Source organism: Notolabrus celidotus, unplaced genomic scaffold (genome assembly GCF_009762535.1).
Source record: "Notolabrus celidotus isolate fNotCel1 unplaced genomic scaffold, fNotCel1.pri scaffold_123_arrow_ctg1, whole genome shotgun sequence".
In the NCBI taxonomy this organism is placed as follows: Eukaryota; Metazoa; Chordata; class Actinopteri; order Labriformes; family Labridae; genus Notolabrus; species Notolabrus celidotus.
The window spans coordinates 205,393-232,825 of NW_023260009.1; the positions used below are offsets into that span (position 1 = coordinate 205,393).

The 27,433-nt window shown below is 49.3% G+C and overlaps 4 protein-coding genes across 4 annotated transcripts; 2 read left to right on the forward strand and 2 right to left on the reverse strand.

Moving 5' to 3' along the window:
* Positions 1-325: 325 nt before the first annotated feature.
* Positions 326-10,838, reverse strand: rrbp1b (ribosome binding protein 1b). The gene is made up of 24 exons (XM_034678279.1): positions 10,736-10,838; positions 7,431-8,127; positions 7,125-7,273; positions 6,819-6,941; positions 6,566-6,718; positions 6,047-6,165; positions 5,639-5,792; positions 5,074-5,170; positions 4,819-4,898; positions 4,697-4,734; positions 4,523-4,618; positions 4,371-4,422; positions 4,206-4,246; positions 4,033-4,099; positions 3,853-3,945; positions 3,629-3,721; positions 2,802-2,867; positions 2,576-2,662; positions 2,393-2,485; positions 1,331-1,402; positions 1,113-1,205; positions 907-990; positions 738-800; positions 326-619 (listed from the first exon to the last, which is right to left on the reverse strand). The coding sequence occupies exons 2-24, from the start codon at positions 8,098-8,100 to the stop codon at positions 461-463; spliced, it is 2,742 nt and encodes a 913-aa protein (XP_034534170.1). The 5' UTR covers positions 8,101-8,127; positions 10,736-10,838; the 3' UTR covers positions 326-460.
* Positions 10,839-12,574: 1,736 nt separating this feature from the next.
* kat14 (lysine acetyltransferase 14) lies at positions 12,575-21,398 on the forward strand. Its single transcript, XM_034678270.1, has 12 exons — positions 12,575-12,754; positions 13,326-13,480; positions 14,343-14,627; positions 16,645-16,766; positions 16,841-16,962; positions 17,056-17,228; positions 17,310-17,744; positions 18,724-19,310; positions 19,466-19,599; positions 19,748-19,923; positions 19,999-20,189; positions 21,058-21,398. Exons 3-12 carry the CDS (start codon positions 14,369-14,371, stop codon positions 21,229-21,231), a joined length of 2,373 nt encoding a protein of 790 aa, XP_034534161.1. The 5' UTR covers positions 12,575-12,754; positions 13,326-13,480; positions 14,343-14,368; the 3' UTR covers positions 21,232-21,398.
* LOC117808555 (protein PET117 homolog, mitochondrial) lies at positions 12,638-13,476 on the forward strand. Its single transcript, XM_034678271.1, has 2 exons — positions 12,638-12,754; positions 13,326-13,476. Exons 1-2 carry the CDS (start codon positions 12,659-12,661, stop codon positions 13,473-13,475), a joined length of 246 nt encoding a protein of 81 aa, XP_034534162.1. The 5' UTR covers positions 12,638-12,658; the 3' UTR covers position 13,476.
* A 168-nt stretch (positions 21,399-21,566) lies between the features above and the next one.
* On the reverse strand, positions 21,567-27,427 carry dzank1 (double zinc ribbon and ankyrin repeat domains 1; the record flags this gene model as incomplete). Its single annotated transcript, XM_034678269.1, has 13 exons — positions 21,567-21,807; positions 22,003-22,077; positions 24,750-24,877; positions 24,968-25,045; positions 25,129-25,190; positions 25,321-25,432; positions 25,511-25,597; positions 25,692-25,795; positions 25,970-26,204; positions 26,285-26,440; positions 26,558-26,668; positions 27,050-27,163; positions 27,311-27,427. Coding segments are annotated over 13 exons (1,542 nt in total), but the record flags the coding sequence as incomplete, so codon positions are not given.
* Between the last annotated feature and the right edge of the window lie 6 nt (positions 27,428-27,433).

The window sequence follows — 27,433 nt, forward strand, 5'->3', positions numbered from 1 at the left end:
CTCTCTCTCTCTCTCTCTCTCTCTCTCTCTCTCTCTCTCTCTCTCTCTCAACATCTCCTCTTCCTCTCTCTCTCTCGCTCTCTCTCAACATCTCCTCTTCCTCTCTCTCTCTCTCTCTCTCTCTCTCTCAACATCTCCTCTTCCTCTCTCTCTCTCTCTCTCTCTCTCTCTCAACATCTCCTCTTCCTCTCTCTCTCTCTCTCTCTCTCTCTCTCAACATCTCCTCTTCCTCTCTAGCTGGTGTCAGAAACTAAACCTCTAACAGAGACGTACCGGGTACGTCAGGTCAGATTTGATCATGTGATCAGAGAAACAGACGGCGCGCTGAGACTTTACAGTTTATTCCTTTAATATTTATAACACTGTAAAAAAACACTTTGGTCCTCTTCATCACGTGACCTCACCACCCGGCGGTCACCACGGCAACACGGCACCACGGCGGACTGGACCTGAGGGACCATCACACAGGTGTCTCCTCCTTCACCTCCATCACCTCCTCCAACACCTCCTCCAACACCTCCTCAATCACCTCCTTTTTCACCTCCATCACCTCCTCTTCCTTCACCTCCTCCTCCCTTACTTCCTGTTGCTCCTCCTCCTTCACCTCCACCTGCTCCTCCTGTGAATGCAGAACAAGAGAGAGAGAGAGGAAGTGATGAGCATCTTCAGTCGGGACTTTTATTTTGAAAAGCAGAGAGCACTTCCTGTGAGTCAGTCTTAAAGAGACGGAGACCGACCTCAGGTGTCTCTTCAGGTGTCTCGTCCATCTGCACCTTCAGCTCCGTCACTTCCTGTCGAGCCTGAAGGAAGACAAACAGGAGAAACAGCCGTCAGCGTGACCTTTAATGACCTTTGATGACCTTTGACCTCAGGATGTAAACAGGGAGATGCAGGTGAGACTCTGACCTGCTGCAGATCTGACAACAGCTGCTCGTGCTGCTCCTGCTCCACCTGCAGACGAGCACACATCTGCTGCACCTGAGTCTGAGCCTGACACACACACACACACACACACACACACACACACACACACACATATAAATATAATATAACACACACACACACACACACACTCAGAACTCTTCATGATGAGCATCATGACACAGACTCACCTGAGCGAGCTCCTCACTGCAGCTCTGCGTGACGCCGGCCTCCTCCAGCTGTTTCTCCAACTGAGCCTCCAACAGCATCAGCTGCTCCTTCAGCTACACACACACACACACACACACACACACACACACACACACACACACACACACACACACGTTACTACACACACTCCAGTAACACACACTGTATCTCCAAACAGTGACGGGTCAGAGAGTCAGACCTGCTGGGTGTCCTCTGTCTCCGTCCTCTTGGACTGGACTTCCTCCTGCAGCGTCTTCAGCTGATCCATCACCTGCAGACAGAAGACATCGCACACTGATGATCACAGGGACAGGAGGACAGGTGAGGACAGGGGAGGACAGGTGAGGACAGGTGAGGACAGAGGGGGGGAAGTGAGGACAGAGGAGGACCGGTAAGAGACAAAGGAGGAAAGAGGAGGACAGGTGAGAGACAAGTGAGGACAGGGGTGGACAGGAGAGGACAGGTAAGGACAGGGGAGGACAGAGGAGGACAGAGGAGGACAGGTGAGAGGCAGGTGAGGACAGGTGAGGACAGGTGAGGACAGGTGAGGACAGAGGAGGACAGGTGAGGACAGGGGGGGAAAGGTGAGGACAGGGGAGGACAGGTGAGGACAGGGGAGGACAGGTGAGGACAGGGGAGGACAGGTGAGGACAGAGGAGGACAGGTGAGGACAGAGGAGGACAGGTGAGGACAGGTGAGGACAGAGGAGGACAGGTGAGGACAGAGGAGGACCGGTAAGAGACAGAGGAGGACAGGTGAGAGACAGGGGAGGACAGGTAAGAGAACAGAGGAGGACAGGTGAGAGACAGGTGAGGACAGGTGAGGACAGAGGAGGACAGGTGAGGACAGAGGAGGACAGGTGAGGACAGGTGAGGACAGAGGAGGACATGTGAGGACAGAGGAGGACAGGGGAGGACAGAGGAGGACAGGTGAGGACGGGGGGGAAAGGTGAGGACAGGGGAGGACAGAGGAGGACAGGGGAGGACAGGTGAGGACAGAGGAGGACAGGTGAGGACAGGGGAGGACAGGTGAGGACAGAGGACAGGTGAGGACAGAGGAGGACAGGTAAGAGAACAGAGGAGGACAGGTGAGAGACAGGTGAGAGACAGGGGAAGACAGGTGAGGACAGGGGGGGACAGAGGAGGACAGGTGAGGACAGGGGGGGACAGATGAGCCTTCAGGTCTTTGATGACTCTGGTTTGTGGAGGGTCAGCTGAGTTCATGTCTTATAAAGGACGTGTCTCTGATCTTTGGTCCTCACAGTTTGGTTCTGATGCTCGGCCTCGGACACTTTGGTCCTCCACGCGGTCTCTTCCTCCTCAGAGCGCCGCTGCAGAGCCTGAAGCTCCGCCTCCTGCCGGGACAGGAAGAGAGCGGAACCTGAGCAAGAGGTCAACGAACTTTAGATCATTGAATAAAGATCAAAGTGAGATTCTGTCCTTACTGTTTCCTGAAGCAGCTTCGTCTTCTCATCACGCTCAGCCTGCAGCTCGCCTTGTTTAGACTCCGCCTCCTCCAGCCTCGACTGCAGCTACGCAACAAACAACAACACAACACACATCAACACACAACAACACACAACAACACACAACAACAAACAACAACAAAAACAACAACAACTTTAAAATAAACTCAGAGACTCTGAGGCTCTAAAAGTCTCCGGATTTTACCTCAGAGTGAGAGCTCTCTGCTTTCCTCTCCTCCACTCTCTGAGTGAACGACTCCAACCAGTTCTCCTGCAGACACACACACACACACACACACACACACACACACACACACACACACACACAGAGACACACACAGAGACACACACAGAGACACACACACACACACACACACACACACACACACACACACACAGACACACACACACACACACACACACAGACACACACACACACACACACACACAGAGACACACACACACACAGAGACACACACACACACAGAGACACACACACACACACACACACACACACACACAGACACACACACACACACACACACACACACACACACACAGAGACACACACACACACACACACACACACACACACACAGACACACACACACACACACACAGAGACACACACACACACACACACACACACAGAGACACACACACACACACACACACACACAGAGACACACACACACACACACACACACACACAGACACACACACACACACACACACACACACACAGACACACACACACACACACACACACACACACACAGACACACAGACACACACACACACACACACACACACACACACACACACACACACACAGACACACACACACACACACACACACACAGACACACACACACACACAGACACACAGACACACACACACACACACACACACACACACAGACACACAGACACACACACACACACACACACACACACACACACACACACACATTTAGTGATGAAGAGTTGACAGAGTCAAATAAACATGAAGTCAGTGAACAGCTGACTCACCTGCTCCGTCTCCATGGAGACGCCGGGAAACAGAACCTGCAGCGACGCCTGGAAGTCCGAACTCAGGGAGGAAAACCTGGACTCAGCTTCACCCTGAAAACACACACACACACACACACACACACACACACACACACACACACACACACACACACACAGAGGTAAAAACAATGACCTTCAAAATAAAACGCCTCATGTTCAGATCTTTGATTTGAGTCACTGACCAGCGCTGCTTTAAGCTCCGCCTCCCTCTGCTCCTTCTGAAGCTCCGCCTCTGAGGCCGCCGCCGCTGAGGCCGCCATCTTCTCCTCCAGCTCCTGAGGAGACAGAGATCAGCTGTTCTCAGGTTCAAGGACTCAGAGTGAGACCGTGATGAAGATGATGAAGATAAGGAGTTCACTCACGGTGCCGTGGTTACGAGCCTGCTGAAGCTCCTCCTCCAGACGCAGCAGCTGAGAGTCTTCCTCCAGACTGACACACACACACACACACACACACACACACACACAGAGTTAATATAACATGATGAAGATGGGGGCGTGGCCTCTGCAGGACCGTCAGGTGTTGATGTGGTCACCTCTCAAACGGCTGGTCGGACTCCGTCTCGCTGCCTGATCCCTGCAGAGAGGAAGAAACAGAAGGTCGTGATGTCACTGTGATGTCATCAGCAAACAGCCACACATTGCCCTCTGATTGGTCCGACAGTCGGAGGATTAGAGCGAGATCAGGAGAAGCTTCGTACCTCTTTCTGAGTCTGATCTGCTGACGCTGCTTCCTCCTCGCCGTCCGGCGCCCTGAGGACACACGGACACAAACATCAAACACCTGAAGAACGACTCAGAGCCGCACTTCCTCTGACGGCCACCAGAGGGGGCGAAGAGGAGTGAAATTCACCTCTCTGACTGCGATGATGTCAGCATCTGTAGCTCCTCCTTCAGCTGAGTAAGCTCCGCCTCCAGAGCGACCACCTGCTCGTCTCTGTGCTGCAAACTGACAGGAAGTCAAACAGGAAGTCAGTTAAGCTCCGCCCCCCCCTAATGTAAACTGTGACCCTGAAAAGACTCGTACCTGATCTTCAGCTGCTCGACCTCCGGGGACTCGCTCACCTGAGGACGGGGACAGGTGAGTGATGTCATCAACGCACACTCAGAGGTCAAAGTTCACAGACTCAGCATTATTCATGTCTTTACCTGGACCGCGGCCTGGCTCTCCAGCTGGACCTTGAGCTCCTGCAGCTCGGTCTCTTTGGTCGTCAGCGCCCCCTGCAGCTCTGAGGGACCAAAGCAGGAACAAAGCAATCACTGACTTTGCTCTCAGGTGGAAGCACCACACTTAATCCCCGAGGTCACACCAGGACTCAGATCCTGTGTGTCCACAGTAAATCCAGACCAGACTAATATTTCAGATCTAAACAAACCCCGGACTGGGTTCTCAGGAAGTCTTACCGCTGACAGTCTCCGCCTCCTGCTGAGACGCTTTGAGCTGTGAAGACACGTCCTCCAGTCTCTGCTGCAGGGCGCGCTCAGAGTCCGCGTGGACCAGCTGAAAGAGAGGGGGAGTATCAGGTCCCTGATGCTAACGGCTAACCCACCACAGTTCCACAGGAGGTCTGAAACCAGGCCCTAGACTAAGTCTCTGAAACCAGGCCGTAGATTAAGTCCCTGAAACCAGAACGTAGACTAAGTCCCTGAAACCAGGCCTTAGACTAAGTCTCTGAAACCAGGACGTAGACTAAGTCTCTGAAACCAGGACGTAGATTAAGTCTCTGAAACCAGGACGTAGACTAAGTCTGAAACCAGGCCTTAGATTAAGTCCCTGAAACCAGGCCTTAGATTAAGTCTCTGAAACCAGGACGTAGACTAAGTCTGAAACCAGGCCGTAGACTAAGTCCCTGAAACCAGGCCGTAGATTAAGTCCCTGAAACCAGGCCTTAGACTAAGTCTCTGAAACCAGGACGTAGATTAAGTCTCTGAAACCAGTCTTAGTGAGGGACTGGTCTGTATGTCCTACCTGGACTTTGGCCAGCTCTTGCTCGGCAGCCGCCATCTTGGCCTCCAGGTTCTTCCTGAGCTCCTCGTCGGCCCGCATCGTGTTGGAGCGCTCCGTCAACTCCCGACCCAGACGGACGCAGTCCTGCTGGAGCCGGGCCAGCTCTGCATTCTGTCTGCAGGACGGTTAGACCACATGAGAGACAACATCAGGAGAGGGTGGGGATGAGGGTGAGGGTGAGGGTCAGGGTCAGGGTCAGGGTGAGGAGGGTCAGGGTGGAGGTCAGGGTGAGGAGGGTCAGGGTCAGGGTCAGGGTCAGGGTGGAGGTCAGGGTTAGGAGGGTCAGGGTGGAGGTCAGGGTGAGGTACAGGGTTAGGGTCAGGGTGAGGGTGAGGGTGGAGGTCAGGGTGAGGTACAGGGTCAGGGTACCTGCTCTCGGCCTGGCTGGTGGCCTGGTTCAGAGCGTCCCGGAGGATGGAGTTCTCCTGCTGCAGACGGGCCAGCTGGGCGTTGGGACCGTTCTCCAGCTGCTCCTGCAGACTCCCGATCTGTTTGAAGGACAGGAAGAGGAGGAGCTTTAAACCTGAGACTTGACCTGGTGGACTTTGGACTAGACCCGGACTGGACATCCAAACCTTGGGCTTGACTCACCCTGAAGGTTTAAAGGTTGACTAATTAATCCTTCAAGGACTTTAAGAGTCAGATAAACATCTGGTTCAAGAACTTAAGACTTGACTCAGTCCTGAGTCCTACTCGACCGGTCCTCAGAAACCTGTAAACTTGCCCTGATGGTTCTAAATTCTTCCTGGACCTCCACTAGAGGACTTGAGACCTGAATCAAACATTGTCTCATGAAGTCCAGGTGTTTGGTAATACCAGACTTGGTCACCTGACTGAACCGTGCCCGGGTGGACTGTCCCTGACACCTGAGACTTGTGAGTCTCTTACCTTCTGGTTGAGCTGCTGGGTCTGTTCCAGGTGCTCCTGGTCTGCGGTCTCCATCTTGGTCCGCAGGGCGTCCACCTCCTGACCCTGAGCACTCAGCTCCGCCTTCAGACGGGTCTCCAGAGACGCCATCTTGGATTTCTCTGCCCCGAGTTGCTTTGAAGGAATCACAGTGAGTTAGTTTGACTCATGGAGGACTGAGGATCGGTTCTTGTTCGTGTATCATCGTGGAGGACCTGAACGCGGCCCGGCTCACCTTGTTGAGCTCCTTGAGGCGGGTCTTGGCGGTGGCGGCTCCCTCCTGCTCGGCGGTCAGCAGCTTCTCTTTCTCCTCCAGCAGCTTCTTCAGGGTGGACAGGGGGTCTCCCTTCTGACAGGCCTGCAAGACAGACATCCAGTCTACTGTTAGCTGGACCCAAAGATCCCCCAGCAGGGGGTCTTTGGGTCCAGATCCAGAAGGACCAAGGACCCTCAGTCAGACAGGATGTAAAGGAACAGGAAGCTAACGCTATCTGCTAACTGATACTTAGCTAGCTAGCGTTAGCTGATGATGTTTATGTACCAGCTGCCAGGACTCTTGGCGGACTCCGGCCTTCTGGTTCAGGACCTCCAGGAGCTTCTGCAGCTCGTGGTCACTGAGCGTCATGGCGGACACGGCGGACAGCAGCTCGCTGGACGGGAGCGTCCGAGCGGAGTCAGCAGAGTCCGTCACTTTAAAGGAAACAAACACAGAACCATGACGGGGTTTAGAGAGAGAACTCAGACCTGAAGTCTGTCTGTAGACCAGGAAGAAGACCGACCCCTCACACTGAGACTAACGTAGAGCTGAACAGAGACCTGTTCCTGAGGTGAACTCAGGGGGACTCACCTGGCTCAGGCTTGTTCTTGGACTTCTTCTTCTTGCTGGAGGTCTCTTTGGGTTCCTCGGTTTTGGGAGCGGGTGCTTCTTTGGGGACTTCGGGGACTACGTTAACCGGAGGAGCATCCACCACCGGCGCCATCGCCATCAACATGACTTCCTTAGCAACAGCCTCCACGACCACGGGAGCTGGCTCCGCCTTCGCCGACCTCTTCTTCTTCTTCTCCTTCGGAGAGGGGGCAGGAGGAGACTCCACGGGGGTCGCAGTTACCACGATGGGTTCTGGCTCTGGCTCTGGCTCTGGTTCTGGCTCAGGTGCTGGTTCGGGTTCAGGTGCAGCTTCAGGTTCAGCAGTAGGTTCTGGATCAGATTCTGGTTCGGTACAGGTCACCACCTCCGGCTCCTCACAGGCGTCACTGCTGGGCTCAGGGAGCTTCTCCTCGGCCCGGTCCTCCTTCTTCTTGGCTTTGTTCTTCTTCTCCTGGTTCTTGTCCTTCCTCTTCTTCTCTGGTCTCTGGCCGTGGGTCTGGACCAGTTTGCGGCGCTGCTTGGCCAGCGCCTCCTCGTAGGACGTCTCCTTCATGGAGAGCGTGGAGACGAGGGCGATGCCCACCGCCGAGATGATCATGAAGCCTCCAAAGACCATGATGCCGAGCGTCTGCGGGTCGGAGACGTCCATGACTGACCAGAGTGTCCCACAGTAAGGCTGCGGGACAAACATGGAGGACAGTTAGCATGTAGCATCACAACAAGCTAAATCTGTCCCCACTCTGGGGGCGGAGCTTACAGATTACAATAAAGACTTTGTTTACATGTAAACATCTCAGCAGCTGTCCTGCTCTACTTCCTGCTCCTCAGGACCCGGTCTACATCAGAGTCCATCATTAAGGACACTCATTCATTTCAGCTACTGTCTCTTTAAGAACACTCATTTCAAGTACTGTCTCTTTAAGAACACTCATTTCAAGTACTGTCTCTTTAAGAACACTCATTTCAGCTACTGTCTCTTTAAGAACAATCATTTCAGCTACTGTCTCTTTAAGAACACTCATTTCAGGTACTGTCTCTTTAAGAACACTCGTTTCAGCTACTGTCTCTTTAAGGACACTCATTTCAGCCACTGTCTCTTTAAGAGCACTCATTTCATCTACTGTCTCTTTAAGAACACTTCATTTCATCTACTGTCTCTTTAAGAACACTCATTTCAAGTACTGTCTCTTTAAGAAAATTCATTTCAGCTACTGTCTCTTTAAGAACATTCATTTCAGCTACTGTCTCTTTAAGAACACTCATTTCAGGTACTGTCTCTTTAAGAACACTCATTTCAGGTACTGTCTCTTTAAGAACACTCGTTTCAGCTACTGTCTCTTTAAGGACACTCATTTCAGCTACTGTCTCTTTAAGGACACTCATTTCAGATACTGTCTCTTTAAGAACACTCATTTCAGCTACTGTCTCTTTAAGGAACATCAAAGGACGACTCCACATTCCAGAACCCTCTGACTCTGAAGGTCGTGTTCGTCTGTTTAAAGGGACAGATGAAGAAACATGGCCGCCTGTAGAACAGACACTTCTGATTGGTTAGCGTCAGAGGTACGACGCCCTTTTAAGGAGATTCATCAATCTGTGATGTCACAGTTTGAGTAAATCTTACTCAGAGGTCAGAGGTCAGAGGTCAGAGGTCACGCCTGTTTGTTTGTTTGATTCAATCTTAGCCCTCACTCATCATCAGAGAACATCTGGAGCTCCAGATCCTCTCCTCCGGTTTCTGAAGGTCTAACGCAGAGACACTGAGTCCGGTTTCTGATGGTCCTGCTTGCTTTGAACATCACACTGAGCCTTCAGGACCAAAGCTCCTGTGAGAACCTTTTGTTTGTCTTGATTGTAGCCCCCCCTTTGGACAAAGCTGTGTACTGATTTCCTCCTGGGTTAGTGTGTGTGTGTGTGTGTGTGTGTGTGTGTGTGTGTGTGTGTGTGTGTGTGTGTGTGTGTGTGTGTGTGTTATCAGTGTGTCACTCTGTTGAGACTTGAAGAGAGACCCCGCCCCCCCCTCCTGCTGATTGAGAGATTAAGCTCCTCCCCTCAGAGTCTCTGATTATTGATTGGTCTGTTAGCTTGATTAAATCATCATCAGGAGTATCTCTCCTCTGATTGGTGATCAGATAAAACCGCATACTGTAGCTTTAAGTCCTCCTGAGTCCTCCTGAGTCCTCCTGAGTCCTGCTCCTGCAGAGACTCTTTGAGAGTCTTCAGTCCGGCCCGGAGGAACACGCTGTTCTTTCAGCGCCCCGTGTTTAAAGAACAGATGTTGACTTTAAACGTTGAATTAAAAAAAGTTTACAGCATGTTCAGAAACTCCTCCCCTCCAAACACATATTACACACACGTTACACACACAATACACACACATTACACACTCTTTACACACACTTTACACACTTTACACACACACCTGATGGAGAGGAGACATGTTTGACTGTAACACTGAGGACATTTTGTTCCCACCCTGAGAGCTGCTCACACTCAGCACCTTTAAAGCTCCACACACTGAGGTGCACCTGAACGCACCTTCAGCCTGTGAGGCGTTCAGGGACCCCAGCAGGTAAATATCAGGATCATGATATACCCTGAGGGTTCACACAGAGGGGGGGCTGCAGGAGTGACGTGTCTGAGTCCACAATTAACCCTTTGTACTGTGAACACACACACGGGCACGCGCACACAAACACACATGCACGCGCACACACACACATAGCAGTTATGTAACGTAGTCCTGGTCCTTCTGGGACCCTCAGATTCAGGACTTTAAAATCCAATTCAGAGCAGAACCACAGAGACCAGGTGAAGAGGACTCAGGTACCTGCGCGTGCACTCTGCAGTGCGCGTGCGTGGTGTTGAGCAGGTAATATTAGAGTTTTTAGAGTTTATATATTTTAATGATGATCCTGAGGAATGTTCTCCCTGCAGCTGCTGCAGACCCTCACACATCTGTCTGCTCAGACCCTCACCTGGACCCGGACCCGAGCCACAGACCAGGATCCTCCCATGAAGGACTTGGTTTCACCTGAAGGAACACTTTTAAACTGTTCTGGGTCTTCTCCTGATAAAATAACATCCTGAGTTTCTCCTCTTTAAAGACTTTTCTGAGTCTAACTCTCTCTTTCTTTAATAAACTCTCTCTCTCTCTCTCTCTCTCCCTCTCTCCCTCTCTCTCTCTCTCTCTCCCCTCTCTCTCCCTCTCTTCATCCCTCTCTTTTTCTCTCTCTCTGCAGAGAAATTAAAACTTTAAAGTAGAATCAAAGAGAGTTCCTCACCTCAGCGGAGTCGGGCAGGCTGCAGAGTCGTGGCACTTTCTGTGAACGGGTCCAGAAGCTCCGCCCCCAACCGGCAGCGCGGCTTTTAAGTGGCCGATGAGGACGTCACTCAGCCCACCGGAAGTGAGGAGGCGGGACCAGACCACAGGCCTCATGGGAGATGAAGTTTGAATGAAACTACAGCTTATACAAATAATCAAAATAAGGTTTAAAAAAAAGAGTTTTTGACCTTTTAGGATGTTACATTTTCCATGAAGTATAAAGTATAAAGTATAAATTATAATTTATTTATTTATTTATTTATTTATTTATTTATTTATTTATTTATTTATTTATGTTGGGACATTAAAAACATTTCACCAAAAAGGTTTCACAACATTCTTTAACTAAAGTAAAAACATTTGAAGAGAAAACATTTAACATTTCAATAAACATTACAAAAACAATTGACTTTAAAACATGTTTTTCAGTTTCACAAAATATTTCTTTGTTCTGTGAAATATTATTGTTTATTTATAGAAATACTGACATTAATTTCACTTGTCTGAACTCATTTATTGTTTTATAGTGCTACTTTAAATATCCGTATTATCTATTAATCTTTATCTTGTTTTCTATTTATTAAAAGTACTATTTAATAATTTAATATTTCCACTTAGAGAGTATTTATCCTGAACACATGTTGACTATTCAGGTTATATTCCATGTTATAACCATTAGCTACTGAAATTATCCAGCAGAACATTTTAAATAAAGTCAGATGAAAGAAATAAAACTTGATTTCATTAGAAAAATAATATTAATATTATTATTAGAAATATTATTATTATTTCAATATATTTTTATTGATAATTTTCTTATTAGAAAACATTCAGGACATTCAGACATGACTAACTTTACAGACAAAAACAAACAAACAAATTACAGCAATATTGCAGTTCTGAAAAAATAAACAGAAAGATAACCCAACAATAATGATGTTAATCAATCAACACTTCACTCTCAGTGATGGGCTCTGACAGTGTCAGCAGAATAAGAGTTTATAATGGGTATGACTTATCTCTAGATTTTTCAGCTTAGTGGGGGATCAAGCTTGTCTCTAATGTAGTCTACAAAAGGTTTCCACGTTCTCTCAAACTTATCAGAGGAGTTATGGATTGTGAATCTCAGTTTTTCAAGTTTTCAAGGAGTGAGAGGATTTCCACTGGAGCAGGATCAGGGTTAGAGCTAAATTAAAAATATGATTTTATTATTTTTAATATCATTATAATTAATAAAAATAATAATAAGGTGGAGGGAGTGTAATGAAATGTTTTATGTAAGTTAAATAAAGGGAATTTAATTTACTAATTTCAATATATAACACTTTACTTCACATTAACTTCTGAAGAAAATATCAAACTGTATTTCATTTATTTAATTATAGTATTATTATTATTTTGTATGTTTGTATTTACTTATTTTTAATTGTGTACCATCTATTTATTTATTCAGATGGCTGCATTGTTTTGTGATGTTGGCTGAGTCTAATAAAAACGTTCAAAAATATATATATTTCATTTTATTAATAAATAAACAGAAGAGAAAATACAAACAGCTTTTTTATTTTTGCTCTATTTTTCCAGAGAAAGTCGTTACATGTATTTTATTGTCACATAAAGACTGTAAATGATCAGTTTCATCATAGTTAGCATAGCTTAGCATTTTAACTGTATAAACAGCACAGATTAAACTCTGTGGGTAACAGTGTTCCTCCTCTGTCCGCCGCAGGAGGGCGCTCACAGCCACATCCCTCTCTGTCTGTCAGACAGCAGGACACCACCGAAGAAGAAGCAGCAGGACACCACCGAAGAAGAAGCAGCAGCAGAGAGCATCAGTGTGAATGAGAGCTAACCCCAGCTAGCCTTAGCTCACAGTAACGGGATGTCGAAGACCTCTAAGGTGGTCCTGGGACTTTCTGTGGTTCTGACTCTGAGCACCGTGGCCGGCGTGCACCTGAACCAGACCTGGGACCGAGAGGTGAGCCGGTCTAACGGTACCTGGGCTAATGTAGAGCTAACAGTTAGCATAGAGCAGGAGTCACACAGGTGACCGGGCGGTGACGTCACGGAGAGTTAACGGGCCGAGGTGACGTTTAAAGCTCGAGTCGGTCTGACGGTGAGCTGGGTTTACCGGGAGCGCATGCGCAGTAACAGGTTTAAAAAACGGACCAGGGAGAGAGTTTTAAACAGATCCTCTGTGTGCTAACAGCTAACAGCTAACAACAGGAGCTAGCAGGGACTTCCGGGGCAGATTTTCAGAATAAAAGCAGTTGTTTGTTTCTTACTGTGGCTTCAGAGAGAAGTTAAGCTAAACTACTGTGATCAATATTTAATATTTAATATTTAATTCATTAAAATAATCTGTGTCTTATTTTAACCTCAGGAAGTCTCCCCTTGACCTTGTTCTTCAGAGTCATGAACAAGGCGCACTTTATTTTGAAGGACAGTGCACTAAAGGGAAGTGTTGTTTCCTGCTGTGTGATAACAGTCTGAACATGTGTGTGTGTGTGTGTGTGTGTGTGTGTGTGTGTGTGTGTGTTGGCGTGCAGCGTCTCCACCAGGGCGTGGTCAGAGACCTGGAGCGTCTGGAGAGGAAGAAGGAGAACCTGCGTCTGCTGGAGGAGCAGAGGACTCTGACCGAGCAGCTGGAGGAGGAGAGACAACGCAGAGAGGCCGAGCTCCGCCCACAGGACCACTGAGACAGGTAGGACAGGTGACCTCTGACACACCTGGACATGTTAGGGTCTCTGAGACAGGTAGGACAGGTGACCTCTGACACCTGGACATGTTAGGGTCTCTGAGACAGGGAGGACAGGTGACATCTGACACACCTGGACATGTTAGGGTCTCTGAGACAGGTAGGACAGGTGACCTCTGACACACCTGGACATGTTAGGGTCTCTGAGACAGGTAGGACAGGTGACCTCTGACACACCTGGACATGTTAGGGTCTCTGAGACAGGGAGGACAGGTGACCTCTGACACACCTGGACATGTTAGGGTCTCTGAGACAGGGAGAACAGGTGACCTCTGACACACCTGGACATGTAAGGGTCTCTGAGACAGGGAGGACAGGTGACCTCTGACACACCTGGACATGTTAGGGTCTCTGAGACAGGTAGGACAGGTGACCTCTGACACACCTGGACACGTTAGGGTCTCTGAGACAGGTAGGACAGGTGACCTCTGACACACCTGGACATGTTAGGGTCTCTGAGACAGGTAGGACAGGTGACCTCTGACACACCTGGACATGTTAGGGTCTCTGAGACAGGGAGGACAGGTGACCTCTGACACACCTGGACATGTTAGGGTCTCTGAGACAGGGAGGACAGGTGACATCTGACACCTGGACATGTTAGGGTCTCTGAGACAGGGAGGACAGGTGACCTCTGACTCGGACATGTTAGGGTCTCTGAGACAGGGAGGACAGGTGACATCTGACACCTGGACATGTTAGGGTCTCTGAGACAGGGAGGACAGGTGACCTCTGACACCCCTGTGGTTCACCTGAAGCTGTGTTTGATCCTCTCTGATTGGTCGAGCTGTCCCTCTTACCTGTCCAGGTGTCTTCCTGTGACCGAGGCTCAGGATGGACAGCAGCAGCGAGCCTCTGGGAGGCGGCGAGGACGAGGCGGCGTGCACGTCAGCCTCTGAGGGTCTGGAGGAAGGCGAGGTGGAGGGGGAGACCCTGCTGATCGTGGAGTCGGAGGATCAGGGCTCCGTGGATCTGTCACATGACCAGAGCGGAGACTCTCTGACCAGCGACGTGGGCGAGGAGGCGGACGGAGGCTGGGCCTGCGAGGACATGAGCTTCTACTGCGACCGCTGCCACAAGTGGGTCCCTGCAGGTGAGACGGCCAATCACAGGGTGTGATCGGTCAGTGTGAAGTCAGTGTGTGATTGGTCAGTATGAAGTCAGTGTGTGATTGATGAAGTCAGTGTGTGATTGATGAAGTCAGTGTGTGATTTGTTGGTATTAAGTCAGTGTGTGATTGGTCAGTATGAAGTCATTGTGTGGTTTGTCAGTATGAGGTAAGTGTGTGATTGGTCAGTATGAAGTCAGTGTGTGATTGGTCAGTATGAAGTCAGTGTGTGATTGGTCAGCATGAAGTCAGTGTGTGGTTTTTCAGTATGAGGTAAGTGTGTGATTGGTCAGTATGAAGTCAGTGTGTGATTGGTCAGTATGAAGTCAGTGTGTGATTGGTCAGTATGAAGTCAGTGTGTGATCGGTCAGTATGAAGTCAGTGTGTGATTGGTCAGTATGAAGTCAGTGTGTGATTGGTCAGTATGAAGTCAGTGTGTGATTGATGAAGTCAGTGTGTGATTTGTTGGTATTAAGTCAGTGTGTGATTGGTCAGTATGAAGTCAGTGTGTGATTGGTCAGTATGAAGTCAGTGTGTGATTGGTCATTGTGAAGTCAGTGTGTGATCGGTCAGTATGAAGTCAGTGTGTGATTGGTCAGTATGAAGTCAGTGTGTGATTTGTTGGTATGAAGTCAGTGTGTGATTGGTCAGTATGAAGTCAGTGTGTGATTGGTCAGTATGAAGTCAGTGTGTGATTGGCTAGTCTGAAATCAGTGTGTGATTGGTCAGTATGAAGTCAGTGTGTGATTGGTCAGTATGAAGTCAGTGTGTGATTGGCTGGTCTGAAGTCAATGTGTGATTGGCTGGTCTGAAGTCAGTGTGTGATTGGTCAGTATGAAGTCAGTGTGTGATTGGTCAGTATGAAGTCAGTGTGTGAGTGGTCAGTATGAAGTCAGTGTGTGGTTTGTCAGTATGAAGTCAGTGTGTGATTGGTCAGTATGAAGTCAGTGTGTGATTGGCTGGTCTGAAGTCAGTGTGTGATTGGGTGGTCTGAAGTCAGTGTGTGATTTGTTGGTCTGAAGTCAGTGTGTGATTGGCTGGTCTGAAGTCAGTGTGTGATTGGTCAGTATGAAGTCAGTGTGTGATTGGTCAGTATGAAGTCAGTGTGTGATTGGTCAGTATGAAGTCAGTGTGTGATTGGTAAGTATGAAGTCAGTGTGTGATTTGTTGGTATTAAGTCAGTGTGTGATTGGTCAGTATGAAGTCAGTGTGTGATTGGTCAGTATGAAGTCAGTGTGTGATTGGTCAGTATGAAGTCAGTGTGTGATTGGCTAGTCTGAAGTCAGTGTGTGATTGGTCAGTATGAAGTCAGTGTGTGATTGGTCAGTATGAAGTCAGTGTGTGATTGGCTGGTCTGAAGTCAATGTGTGATTGGCTGGTCTGAAGTCAGTGTGTGATTGGTCAGTATGAAGTCAGTGTGTGATTGGTCAGTATGAAGTCAGTGTGTGATTGGTCAGTATGAAGTCAGTGTGTGAGTGGTCAGTATGAAGTCAGTGTGTGGTTTGTCAGTATGAAGTCAGTGTGTGATTGGTCAGTATGAAGTCAGTGTGTGATTGGCTGGTCTGAAGTCAGTGTGTGATTGGGTGGTCTGAAGTCAGTGTGTGATTTGTTGGTCTGAAGTCAGTGTGTGATTGGCTGGTCTGAAGTCAGTGTGTGATTGGTCAGTATGAAGTCAGTGTGTGATTGGTCAGTATGAAGTCAGTGTGTGATTGGTCAGTATGAAGTCAGTGTGTGATTGGTCAGTATGAAGTCAGTGTGTGATTTGTTGGTCTGAAGTCAGTGTGTGATTTGTTGGTCTGAAGTCAGTGTGTGATTGGTCAGTATGAAGTCAGTGTGTGGTTTGTCAGTATGAAGTAAGTGTGTGATTGGTCAGTGTGTGATTGGCTGGTCTGAAGTCAGTGTGTGATTGGTCAGTATGAAGTCAGTGTGTGATTGGCTGGTCTGAAGTCAGTGTGTGATTTGTTGGTCTGAAGTCAGTGTGTGATTGGCTCCCTGTCTGCAGCCCAGCTCCGTGGGGAGCAGCCGAGTTACCTGAAGGGAGATAACTTCTTTAAGTTCACCTGCTGTGAGTGCTCTGAGGACGGGAAGGAGAGCTTTGAGAGGATGAGGCTCACCTGGCAGCAGGTAAGGACCCTCAGTCAGCACACCTGGACTGATCTCAGTCACTCTGCAGACGGACTCACTGTGTCCCTCCTCAGGTGGTGATGCTGGCGATGTACAACCTGTCTCTGGAGGGGACGGGTCGTCAGGGTTACTTCAGGTGGAAAGAGGACATCTGTGCTTTCATCGGTCGACACTGGAACTTCCTGCTGGGAACCAGGTCCCTGAACTCCTCCTGATAAAGCTGATCGTCTCTGGTCCCTGATCTGCTGACTCACCTGTCTCCGTCTCACCTGTCTCCCTCTCTCTGCAGGAAGAAGACCTCCACCTGGTGGAGCACGGTGGCCGGCTGTCTGTCCGTCGGCAGTCCCACCTTCTTCCGGTCCGGAGCTCAGGAGTTCGGAGAGCCCGGCTGGTGGAAACTGGTCCAGAACAGACCTCCGACCCTGAGACCTGAGGTGGACAAGTCCACCACCAAGACCAAAGGTACCCTCCGGCCTCGTCCTCAGGTGAGCTGTGATAGAAAGTCCCCCTGCAGGTGAGCTGACGCGTGTCTCCCCCCTGCAGTCTCTAAGCCGGCGGTGGACCCGATCATCACGGTGGAGGGTCTGAGGAAGCGCGGCGCCAGGAACCCCGTGGAGAGCGCCATGCAGCTGAAGGAGAAACGCTCGCGCACGCAGGAAGCCAAAGACATCCGCCGCGCTCAGAAGGAGGCGGTGGGCGGGTACACGGACCGCAGCGCGTCCTCCACACCGGTCAAACTGGGCGGGGCCCGTGGGGGGGGCGCCGGACGCCGACCTGACCTCGTCCTGGAGAAGGGTGAGGTCATCGACTTCTCGTCCCTCAGCTCGTCAGACCGCACGCCGCTCACCAGCCCGTCTCCTTCACCTTCACCCGACTTCTCCGCCCCGGGGACGCCGGCCTCGCACTCGGCCACGCCCAGCCTGCTGTCAGAGGCCGACCTCATCCCGGACGCCATGCCGCCACAGGCCCTGTTCCACGGTGAGAGAGCGGTTAATGATCTTTCTTCCTCTGTGATCCTTGTTCCTCTCCTTGCTGTGATCCTTGTTCCTCTGCTCTCTGTGATCTGTGTTCCTCTGTGATCCTTGTTCCTCTCCTCACTGTGATCCTTGTTCCTCTCCTTGCTGTGATCCTTGTTCCTCTGCTCTCTGTGATCTGTGTTCCTCTGTGATCCTTGTTCCTCTCCTCTCTGTGATCCTTGTTCCTCTGTGATCCTTGTTCCTCTCCTCGCTGTGATCCTTGTTCCTCTCCTCTCTGTGATCCTTGTTCCTCTGTGATCCTTGTTCCTCTCCTCACTGTGATCCTTGTTCCTCTCCTCGCTGTGATCCTTGTTCCTCTCCTCGCTGTGATCCTTGTTCCTCTCCTCGCTGTGATCCTTGTTCCTCTGTGATCCTTGTTCCTCTCCTCACTGTGATCCTTGTTCCTCTACTCTCTGTGATCCTTGTTCCTCTCCTCGCTGTGATCCTTGTTCCTCTCCTCGCTGTGATCCTTGTTCCTCTGTGATCCTTATTCCTCTCCTCGCTGTGATCCTTGTTCCTGTCCTCACTGTGATCCTTGTTCCTCTTTGATCCTTGTTCCTCTCCTCGCTGTGATCCTTGTTCCTCTTTGATCCTTGTTCCTCTCCTCGCTGTGATCCTTGTTCCTAGCTGTGATCCTTGTCCCTCGCTGTGATCCTTGTTCCTCTCTGTGGTCCTTGTTCCTCTCCTCACCGTGATCCTTGTTCCTCGCTGTGATCCTTGTTCCTCTCTGTGATCCTTGTTCCTCTCTGTGATCCTTGTTCCTCTCCTCACCGTGATCCTTGTTCCTCGCTGTGATCCTTGTTCCTCTCTGTGATCCTTGTTCCTCTCTGTGATCCTTGTTCCTCGCTGTGATCCTTGTTCCTCGCTGTGATCCTTGTTCCTCGCTGTGATCCTTGTTCCTCTGTGATCCTTGTTCTAACGTTTTGCTCTCTGACCTCCAGACGACGAGGAGATGGAGACGGAGGGGATGATCGACCCGGGGATGGAGTACCTCCCTCCTCCCAACGCCAACCTCATCGCCCGTAAGAAGCTCCGCCCCTCTCAGCCTCGCATCAAGTGTGAGGCGGACAGCGAGGATGACGAACGCCGCGATCGAGAGGAAGACTTCGAGGAGCCGGCGGGACGAGGGGAGGGTCCGTCGCTCTCCGCAGGCGGGTGTGTCGGAGCGGGAGGAGCCGAGAGGAGAAGAATCACTCACACTGACAAATCAGACGGAGGGGGCGGAGCCTCTCAGACGCCTCGCTTCAACCCTCTCAGCCTGTACGAGGAGAGGATGCTGCTGCGGCGGCTGGACTCCTGCCCGCTCGCCCTCGCCGTCACGCCTCAGGCCAAACGCCTCCACAGGAAGCTGCTGGTCCGCCAGGCCAAGAGGCAGAGAGGGCTCCCCCTGCTGGACATCGACCGCGCCGTCAGCGCCACCCTCACCTTGGTGGGCGGGATCTACGGCGCCCAGGAGGCGGGGACTCAGATCAGAGGTGGAAAATACTGCACCAACAGCCAGGAGCAGCGGATCCTCGACCGCTTCCAGGTAACACCTGTTGACCTTTGACCTCTGAGAGGAGGCGGGTTTATTACAGCTGCTGATGTTCCTGATGGACTCTGGGGGGCCGGACTCTGTGTGTCCTCCTTCAGACCGTCTGTGGTCTAAACCTGTGACACTGATGGTTCTGTGTTTGTGTGCAGACCAGCTTCTCCAGCAGACGGGGGGTCCTGCAGCACTCCGTGTCCTTCTGGCACCGTCTGATGGGGGCAGAGGGAAGTCTGGACCAGAGCATCAAGAGTCCCTACACCTCCCGCATCCTGAAACCCTTCATCAGGTAAAGATCAGACCACGTCCTGAAACCTTAGAACAAAGACGCAAAACCTCAACACCATTAGAGGGACATCAGGCGGTCTGAGAGAGATCTGGTCGTAACTGTGTGTGTGTGTGTGTGTGTGTGTGTGTGTGTGTGTGTGTGTGTGTAGGAGGGACTATGAGAGTCGTCCGGTGAAGATGAGGTTGCTCTCAGAGATCAGGGCTCACGCTCACAGGAAGGATCCTGATTGGCTCCCTGAACCCAAAGCGCCCGTCGATTACTGCTACGTGCGTCCGAACCACATCCCCTCTGTCAACGCCATGTGTCACGACAGCTTCTGGCCAGGTAGGACCGCACCTTCTGCTGATCCCGGACCAGCCCATGTGAGTCCATCCCTGCTGACCCTCTCTGTCTCTGTAGGTGTGGACCTGTCGGAGTGCCTGCAGTACCCGGACTTCAGCGTGGTGGCGCTCTATAAGAAGGTGGTGATCGGGTTCGGGTTCATGGTGCCGGATGTGAAGTACAACGAGGCCTACATCTCCTTCCTGCTGGTCCACCCTGAGTGGAGGAGGGCCGGGGTCGGGACCTTCATGATCTATCACCTGATTCAGGTGAGGACAGGAAGTAATGTAAAGCTACATCCTGTTTAACTTTACATCCTGTTTAACTTTACATCCTGTTTAACTTTACATCCTGTTTAACTTTACATCCTGTTTTTACTGGACGAATTAAACGGGACGTAAAGTTATACAGGACGTAAAGTTATACAGGACGTAAAGTTTAACAGGATGTAAAGTTATACAGGATGTAAAGTTTAACAGGATGTAAAGTTATACAGGACGTAAAGTTTAACAGGATGTAAAGTTATACAGGAAGTAAAGTTATACAGGACGTAAAGTTATACTGGACGTAGAGTTTAACAGGATGTAAAGTTATACAGGACGTAAAGTTTAACAGGATGTAAAGTTATACAGGACGTAAAGTTATACTGGACGTAAAGTTTAACAGGATGTAAAGTTATACAGGACGTAAAGTTATACTGGACGTAAAGTTTAACAGGATGTAAAGTTATACTGGACGTAAAGTTTAACAGGATGTAAAGTTATACAGGACGTAAAGTTATACTGGACGTAAAGTTTAACAGGATGTAAAGTTATACAGGACGTAAAGTTATACTGGACGTAAAGTTTAACAGGATGTAAAGTTATACTGGACGTAAAGTTTAACAGGATGTAAAGTTATACAGGATGTAAAGTTTAACAGGATGTAAAGTTTAACAGGATGTAAAGTTATACAGGACGTAAAGTTTAACAGGATGTAAAGTTTAACAGGATGTAAAGTTTAACAGGATGTAAAGTTATACAGGACGTAAAGTTTAACAGGATGTAAAGTTTAACAGGATGTAAAGTTATACAGGAAGTAAAGTTATACAGGACGTAAAGCTCTCTTCCCCCCCCCCCCCCCCCCCCCCTCTCTCAGACGTGTATGGGTAAAGACGTGACGCTCCACGTGTCGGCGAGTAACCCGGCGATGTTGCTGTATCAGAAGTTCGGGTTCAAAGCCGAGGAGTACATCCTGGACTTCTACGATAAATATTACCCTGTGGACAGCACCGAGTGCAGACACGCCTTCTTCCTCAGGCTCAGACGCTGAGACCTCTACAGTCCACCAAAGACCGTCTGCAGCACAGTGCTGGACCCACAGGGTCCTGGACAGAACAGAGACAGTCTGATACCTGATCAGGTGTTCTCTCCCTCTTCTTGTTTCTCTGTGTTTCTGTTCCTCCTCTTCTTGTTCTCAGATATTAAACTGATCCACAGGAACCACAGAGTCCTGTTTGTTCAGACTCTGAGGCTGACTCCGTTCAGCTCGTTGTTGTTTGTTTATTATTGATACTTACGACAAAGAGAGTGTGTCCTCCTCTGGAGGAGACACAGCAGCCGGTCTGAGAGAGACCATCAGGGTATGAACACAGACTGGAGTCAAAGGACAGGGAGGCACGTCTTTATTAACAGGAAGTTTAACTGACAGCAGGGAGACCTGAAGCAGCAGGTCCAGTTCTTCTGTCAGACCACGTCCAGGTTCAGTCTGGGTTTTCCCAGTTTGCCCAGCAGGTCCAGTCCAGTCTGAGCCGCCAGCAGGGACACCATGTCGTTACAGCCGGAGCTCACCGCCACGTCGTACGCCGTCTGACCGCCGGTGTTCCTCCGCCTCACGCTCGCCTTACAGCTGAAACAAGAGGGAGGGGATGAGGTCATGGTGATGTCAGAGGAGGAGGAGCAACAACAGCTTCCTTAACAAGATATGACCATATTTGGAAAAGAAGGAGAACTGGAGAGGAGCGAGGGCTCCTCCCTCTTGTCCAAATATGGTCATATCTTGTCAGATGACTAGCTAGCTCGGTTAGCCAGGTGTGTGTCGTACCTGAGCAGGACTTCAGCACACTGCAGACCATCAGAGCCCCGAGCTGCAGCTTCATGCAGAGCAGTGTTCTTCATCCTGAGGAAGAGGAGGAGGAGGAGGAGGAGGAGGAGGAGGAGGAGGAAGAGGAGGAGGAGGAAGAGGAGGAGGAGGAGGAGTCATCCACGGATACGTTAACGTTACCATCAAAGAATCAAGGAACCTGAGCTGTGTTTGATTTTAGAGTTTGACCTACATCCAATCTGTTAAAACTGAGGAGGCGGGGTTTATGACTTATACTGCAGGGGGAGCTTTAAGTGTTCTCAGTCTAAAGGTGCATTTGGACCAAGAATCCCAGGGTCTTTTAGTCCCCAGAACTACTTCCCCCTGAACTAAAAGGTTCCTGCTCCCCCATTGTTGTCTGTGTTTCGACCGCGGGCTGAAGTCCTGGGTAGATTGTGTAAATCAGTCCAGTGACGTATGGAGGAAAAAACAGTAAATGCACTACACCACCAGACCAGTAGAGGGCAGTAACACAAAGAGGAATGCCATTCATCACAGATGACACCATAGAAGCAGACGGACAGGCAGGTATCATTCTGAGCAACACAACAGTTAGCCTGTTAGCATGAAGAGACTCAGCTGGTCTGTTTTAGATGGTGCTATATTTCATCACAGATGGATTCACTGAATCAACACGTGAGAGGAGATAAGCGCGAGTAGCAAAGACGTTTCAACACGGCTTTAAAATCCTTTGACACTACACCACCAGACCAGTAGAGGGCAGTAAAACAGAGACGAATGCCATTCATCACAGATGGAAAAAACAATGACTGTGAATGGTTTTTTGAAAAAATTGAAAAAAAAAATAATTTAAATTTTTTGAAAAACTTGAAAAAAAACTTGAAAAAAAATTTTTGAAAAAAAAATTGAAAAAAAATTAGATTTTTTTTTTTCTGAAAAAAATTTTTTTGAATAAAAAAAATTAAAAAAAGAAATTTGAAAAAAAAAATTACCAAAAAAATTGGACAAAAAAATTGGACAACAAAAATTGGACAAAAAAAATTTGACAAAAAAGTTGACCTGGAGCCTGTTGGAAAAAAATAATTTTCCTCAAATTTGAAATTGTGCTCCAAAAGCAGTAAAACATAAAAAAAAGTGAAAATTTTGCGCCTGCGGTTAAAGACGTGTAAAAAGCAATGAATGAATCAACACAACAGTTAGCCTGTTAGCATGAAGAGACTCAGCTGGTCTGTTTTAGATGGTGCTATATTTCATCACAGATGGATTCACTGAATCAACACGTGAGAGGAGATAAGCGCGAGTAGCAAAGACGTTTCAACACGACTTTAAAATCCTTTTGAACTCAAAAAGCCGTGATCGCAGAGATCGGACGGTGTTTTGGTTTAAACGGCGACCCTGTTAACTGGAGACTCTCAGCCGGATGCATCCCTCATAAACGTCTTTAGACCATCATTAAATATCTGATGAGGATATTTAGAAATCTTAATAAAAACTAAACTAGTTTGCATTCCCAGGAACTCCCTCTGTGTTTCAACAGCTGTGTAAACTCCACAAACACTGACACGTTCAGCTGAAGGTCTCCAGTTTACAGGGTCACTTTTAAAACCGGAACACCGGGAGGAGAGACGCATTCACGGTGGGCTGAGAGAAGACTACTGTTACAAGCTGCTAAATCAAGAGAATCACAGCTTCTTCTTTTGAAAAGTACACACACATACAAACAAGATAGAACAAATAAAAACTAATGAAAGAAAGAGAAATCAAGAGAATCACAGATGGAAAAAAAAAAAACTGTGAAAGGTTTTTTGAAAAAAAATTGACAAAAAAAAATGGAAAAAAAAATTTTGACAAAAGAAAATTTGAAAAAGGAAATTGACCAAAACATTTTGAAAAAAAATTTTGGCCAAAATTTTTTTTAAAAAAAAAGATATTTGAAAAAAAAATTTTTTTTGAAAAATTAAAATTTGAAGACATTTTTTTTTTTTTTTATGGGTTTTTTTTTTTGGCAAAAACAAAATGAAAAAAAAAATTGGCAAAAAATTTGACCCCGAGAATCCCAGCTTCTTCTTTTGAAAAGTACACACACATACAAAAAAGATAGAACAAATAAAAACTAATGAAAGAAAGAAATCAAGAGAATCACAGCTTCTTCTTTTGAAAAGTACACACACATACAAAAAAGATAGAACAATTAAAAACTAATGAAAGAAAGAGAAATCAAGAGAATCACAGCTTCTTCTTTTGAAAAGTACTACCCCCCTAGCAGGGGTTTTTTAGGGGGGAGATTATCTACCCCTGAACTAAATTTAGACCCTGGGTCCACCGGTCCAAACGCATGTAGGTCAGGAGTAAAGTTCCTGCGGTCGAAAAACGCTTTGTGGTGAAAACCTTGAGTTCAGCGTCTGTCTGGGGATTTCAGGTACTGTCTCTTTAAGACCCCCCTCCCTATAAGCCCCCTCTGTGAGAAGTTCTGTCTTTGTGATGTCATGAAGTTCCATGTCTTTGTGATGTCATGAAGTTCCATGTCTTTGTGATGTCATGAAGTTCCATGTCTTTGTGATGTCATTAAGTGTGTGTGGTATAAAACAGTGATGGTCTTGGGGATCAGATCTCTGGTCACTGAGGGTTTCCTCTGACATGGACCTGCCGATGACCTCTGACCCCGTTCAGTCTGATCCGACCCGTCTGAAGATCAGGACGGATCAGGTCCCTCGTTAGTCGTTAAATGTTTAAAACAGTCTTCTTACGGTCCCGTCTGCTGGTCCACGTCCGCCCCTCTCTGCACTAACACAGGAAGTACCTCATGGTGACCATTCACCACGGCGACCGTCAGAGCATGGCGACCGTCGCTGTCGCAGCAGGAAGGGTCCGCCCCCTGGTGGTCAGTGAGGAAACATGCAGTGATCAAACTGAGTCATGTGATCAGAGGAGGAGGAGGCTGCTGATTGGCTGCAGAGACTCGTACCTGATCCAGGAGCTGCTGGATGACGCTGATCTGACCTGGACCCTGATCCAGCTCCTTCAACAGCTGCACGTCCGTCACCTGAAAACACCAGAGCCAATCAGAGACCAGCAGCAGAGGACAGGTTCACACAGGTGAGTGAAATCAGACCTAGCGTTCCTCACCGGAGGTTTGGGGGTCGGCTTCTGTTTGGACGGTTTCATCACGCCTGTGGGACGCTCACTTCCTGTCGAACAGATCAAAAACATGTCAGGAGCTCTGATTGGTCCGTGGGTCTCCAGCGTGTCATGGAGCGCCCCCTGCCTGTCAGTCAGTGACCTCACACCGCCACCTTCAGACAGTTAGTGTCTCCTTACTGAGCGAGCTGCTGTCGGCCGATCGCTCCGTGACGCTGCTAAGAGTCTCAGTCCGCCCTGCAGGGACCACAGCGCCACCTGCAGGGACCACGGCGCCACCTGCTGGATCCACCTGAGAACACACACCGTCACTCTCCACCTTTAAACTCACACACAGGGGTACCTCTGAGAGACCTGGTTCAGCACACACCTGAGTCTCTGATGGTCGTCCAGCTGACACGAAGCTGACGGTCAGACCGACCTCGTACCGGTCCTCCTGAAGCACCACAGAGACCACCTGAAGGTACAGGTGAAGTTCAGGTGAGTCACAGTGAAGGTACAGGTAAGTAAGACATAAGGACCAGGTAAGGACCAGGTGAGGTGTGGTGTACCCGGCCCAGGCGTGGTTCTCCCAGCAGAGCCCTGAAGGGGGCGTTGTTCTGAGCGTAACTCCTGAGGTGAGCGCAGACGTGATCCAGCTGCTTCCTCCAGAAACCTGCGAACGACCCGGACACAGGAAGTGACTTCAGATGTGGTACTGGTGATAGTTAGCAGCAGTAGTTAGCTGTAGTTAGCAGTAGTTAGCTGTAGTTAGCAGTAGTTAGCAGCAGTAGTTAGCTGTTGTACATGTAGCATTGCTAGCGTTGTAGCAGTATCTGTAGTGCGTCACCTCGACCCGGGCTGATGGCGGTCAGCAGCGGTTGGCGGTCTCTGACGGCGTTCTGTCTGCTAAGCGTTAGCGCCTTCTCTTGCTCCTTCCTCTGCAGCCCGGTGGCTGATGGGTAATAGAGTCCCACAGTCTGTGTGTACTGGTCTTTAGTGGGCGTGGCTGGTTTCTTGATATGCGTAGGTCCAGAGGGAGGCGTGGCCTGCCAGGTGGCATTGTGGGTCTTTGATTTTGGAGCCTGTTTGGACCGTCAGAGATCAGCTGGTCTGTGTGATGGACTGTTAAACTGTGACCATGAAGTCAGTGATGTCAGCTCACCTGTTTGGTGGCCACACCCCCAACATGCTGCCTGATGTCATAGCTGGAAGTGGGCGGGGCCTCCAGGAAGACGCCACAGGTTGCACAGTGGACGGCGTACGGGTGTCCGCTCGCTCCACATCGCCAACAGATCACACAGCTGACAGCGTGCCCAGGCTGCAACGACACACCACACTACGTTTCCCACAAGCCTCTGCTCTCCACGTTAGCTTAGCTTAGCACGATGACTGGACCTATAACTGTTAGCCTAGCTACGAGCTAACGTCGACTCACCTTGGAGCCGCACCAATCACAGAACCGAGCGCCGCTCCGGGTCAGACGCTTACACCGGGAGCACGACCACTTCCTGCCGTCTGCTGAGGGGCCAGAGGGGGCGCCAGACGCCTGACAACACACACACACACACACACACACACACACACACACACACACACACACACACACAAACACACAGAAATAAACACATGGGATGATTCATACATTAAAAACTGTGTGTGTGTGTGTGTGTGTGTGTGTGTGTGTGTGTTACCGGCTGCAGTCGACTCTCGCAGGTCAGACAGCGAGAGATGTGAGCTGGATTACCACTACCACAACAAACACACACAACATGGTCCTACACACACACACACACACACACACACACACACAAAGTATAGTTAGAGTCATAAAGATAGTGCAGTAAGTGCTCGATGGTTGCGTGCGTGTGTGTGTTTGTGCGTGTGTGTGTGTGTGTGTATATATGTGTGTATGTGTGTGTGTGGTTACCTGCAGTGTGCGGCTGGCCTGAGGCTGAAGCTGTTGATGGATGGAGCTCTCACAGATCAGACAGGTCTGAGTGTTTACAGGAACCAGAGTGTTACAGAACACACAGGACACCACCTGACACACACACACACACACACACACACACACACACACACACACACACACACACACACACACACACACACACACAGACACATTTAACTTCAACATGCTGATGGACCAGTCTCCTCTCAGGTTCAGGTGTGTGTGTGTGTGCAGTACCTGTCCTCCCTCAGTAGGGGGCAGTCTCTGCTCCGGTAACACGGGAACAGCAGATCCACATTTGGAGCAGAACCGAGCGAAGGGATCCGAGGGACGGAAACTCAGACAGACGGCACACCTGGA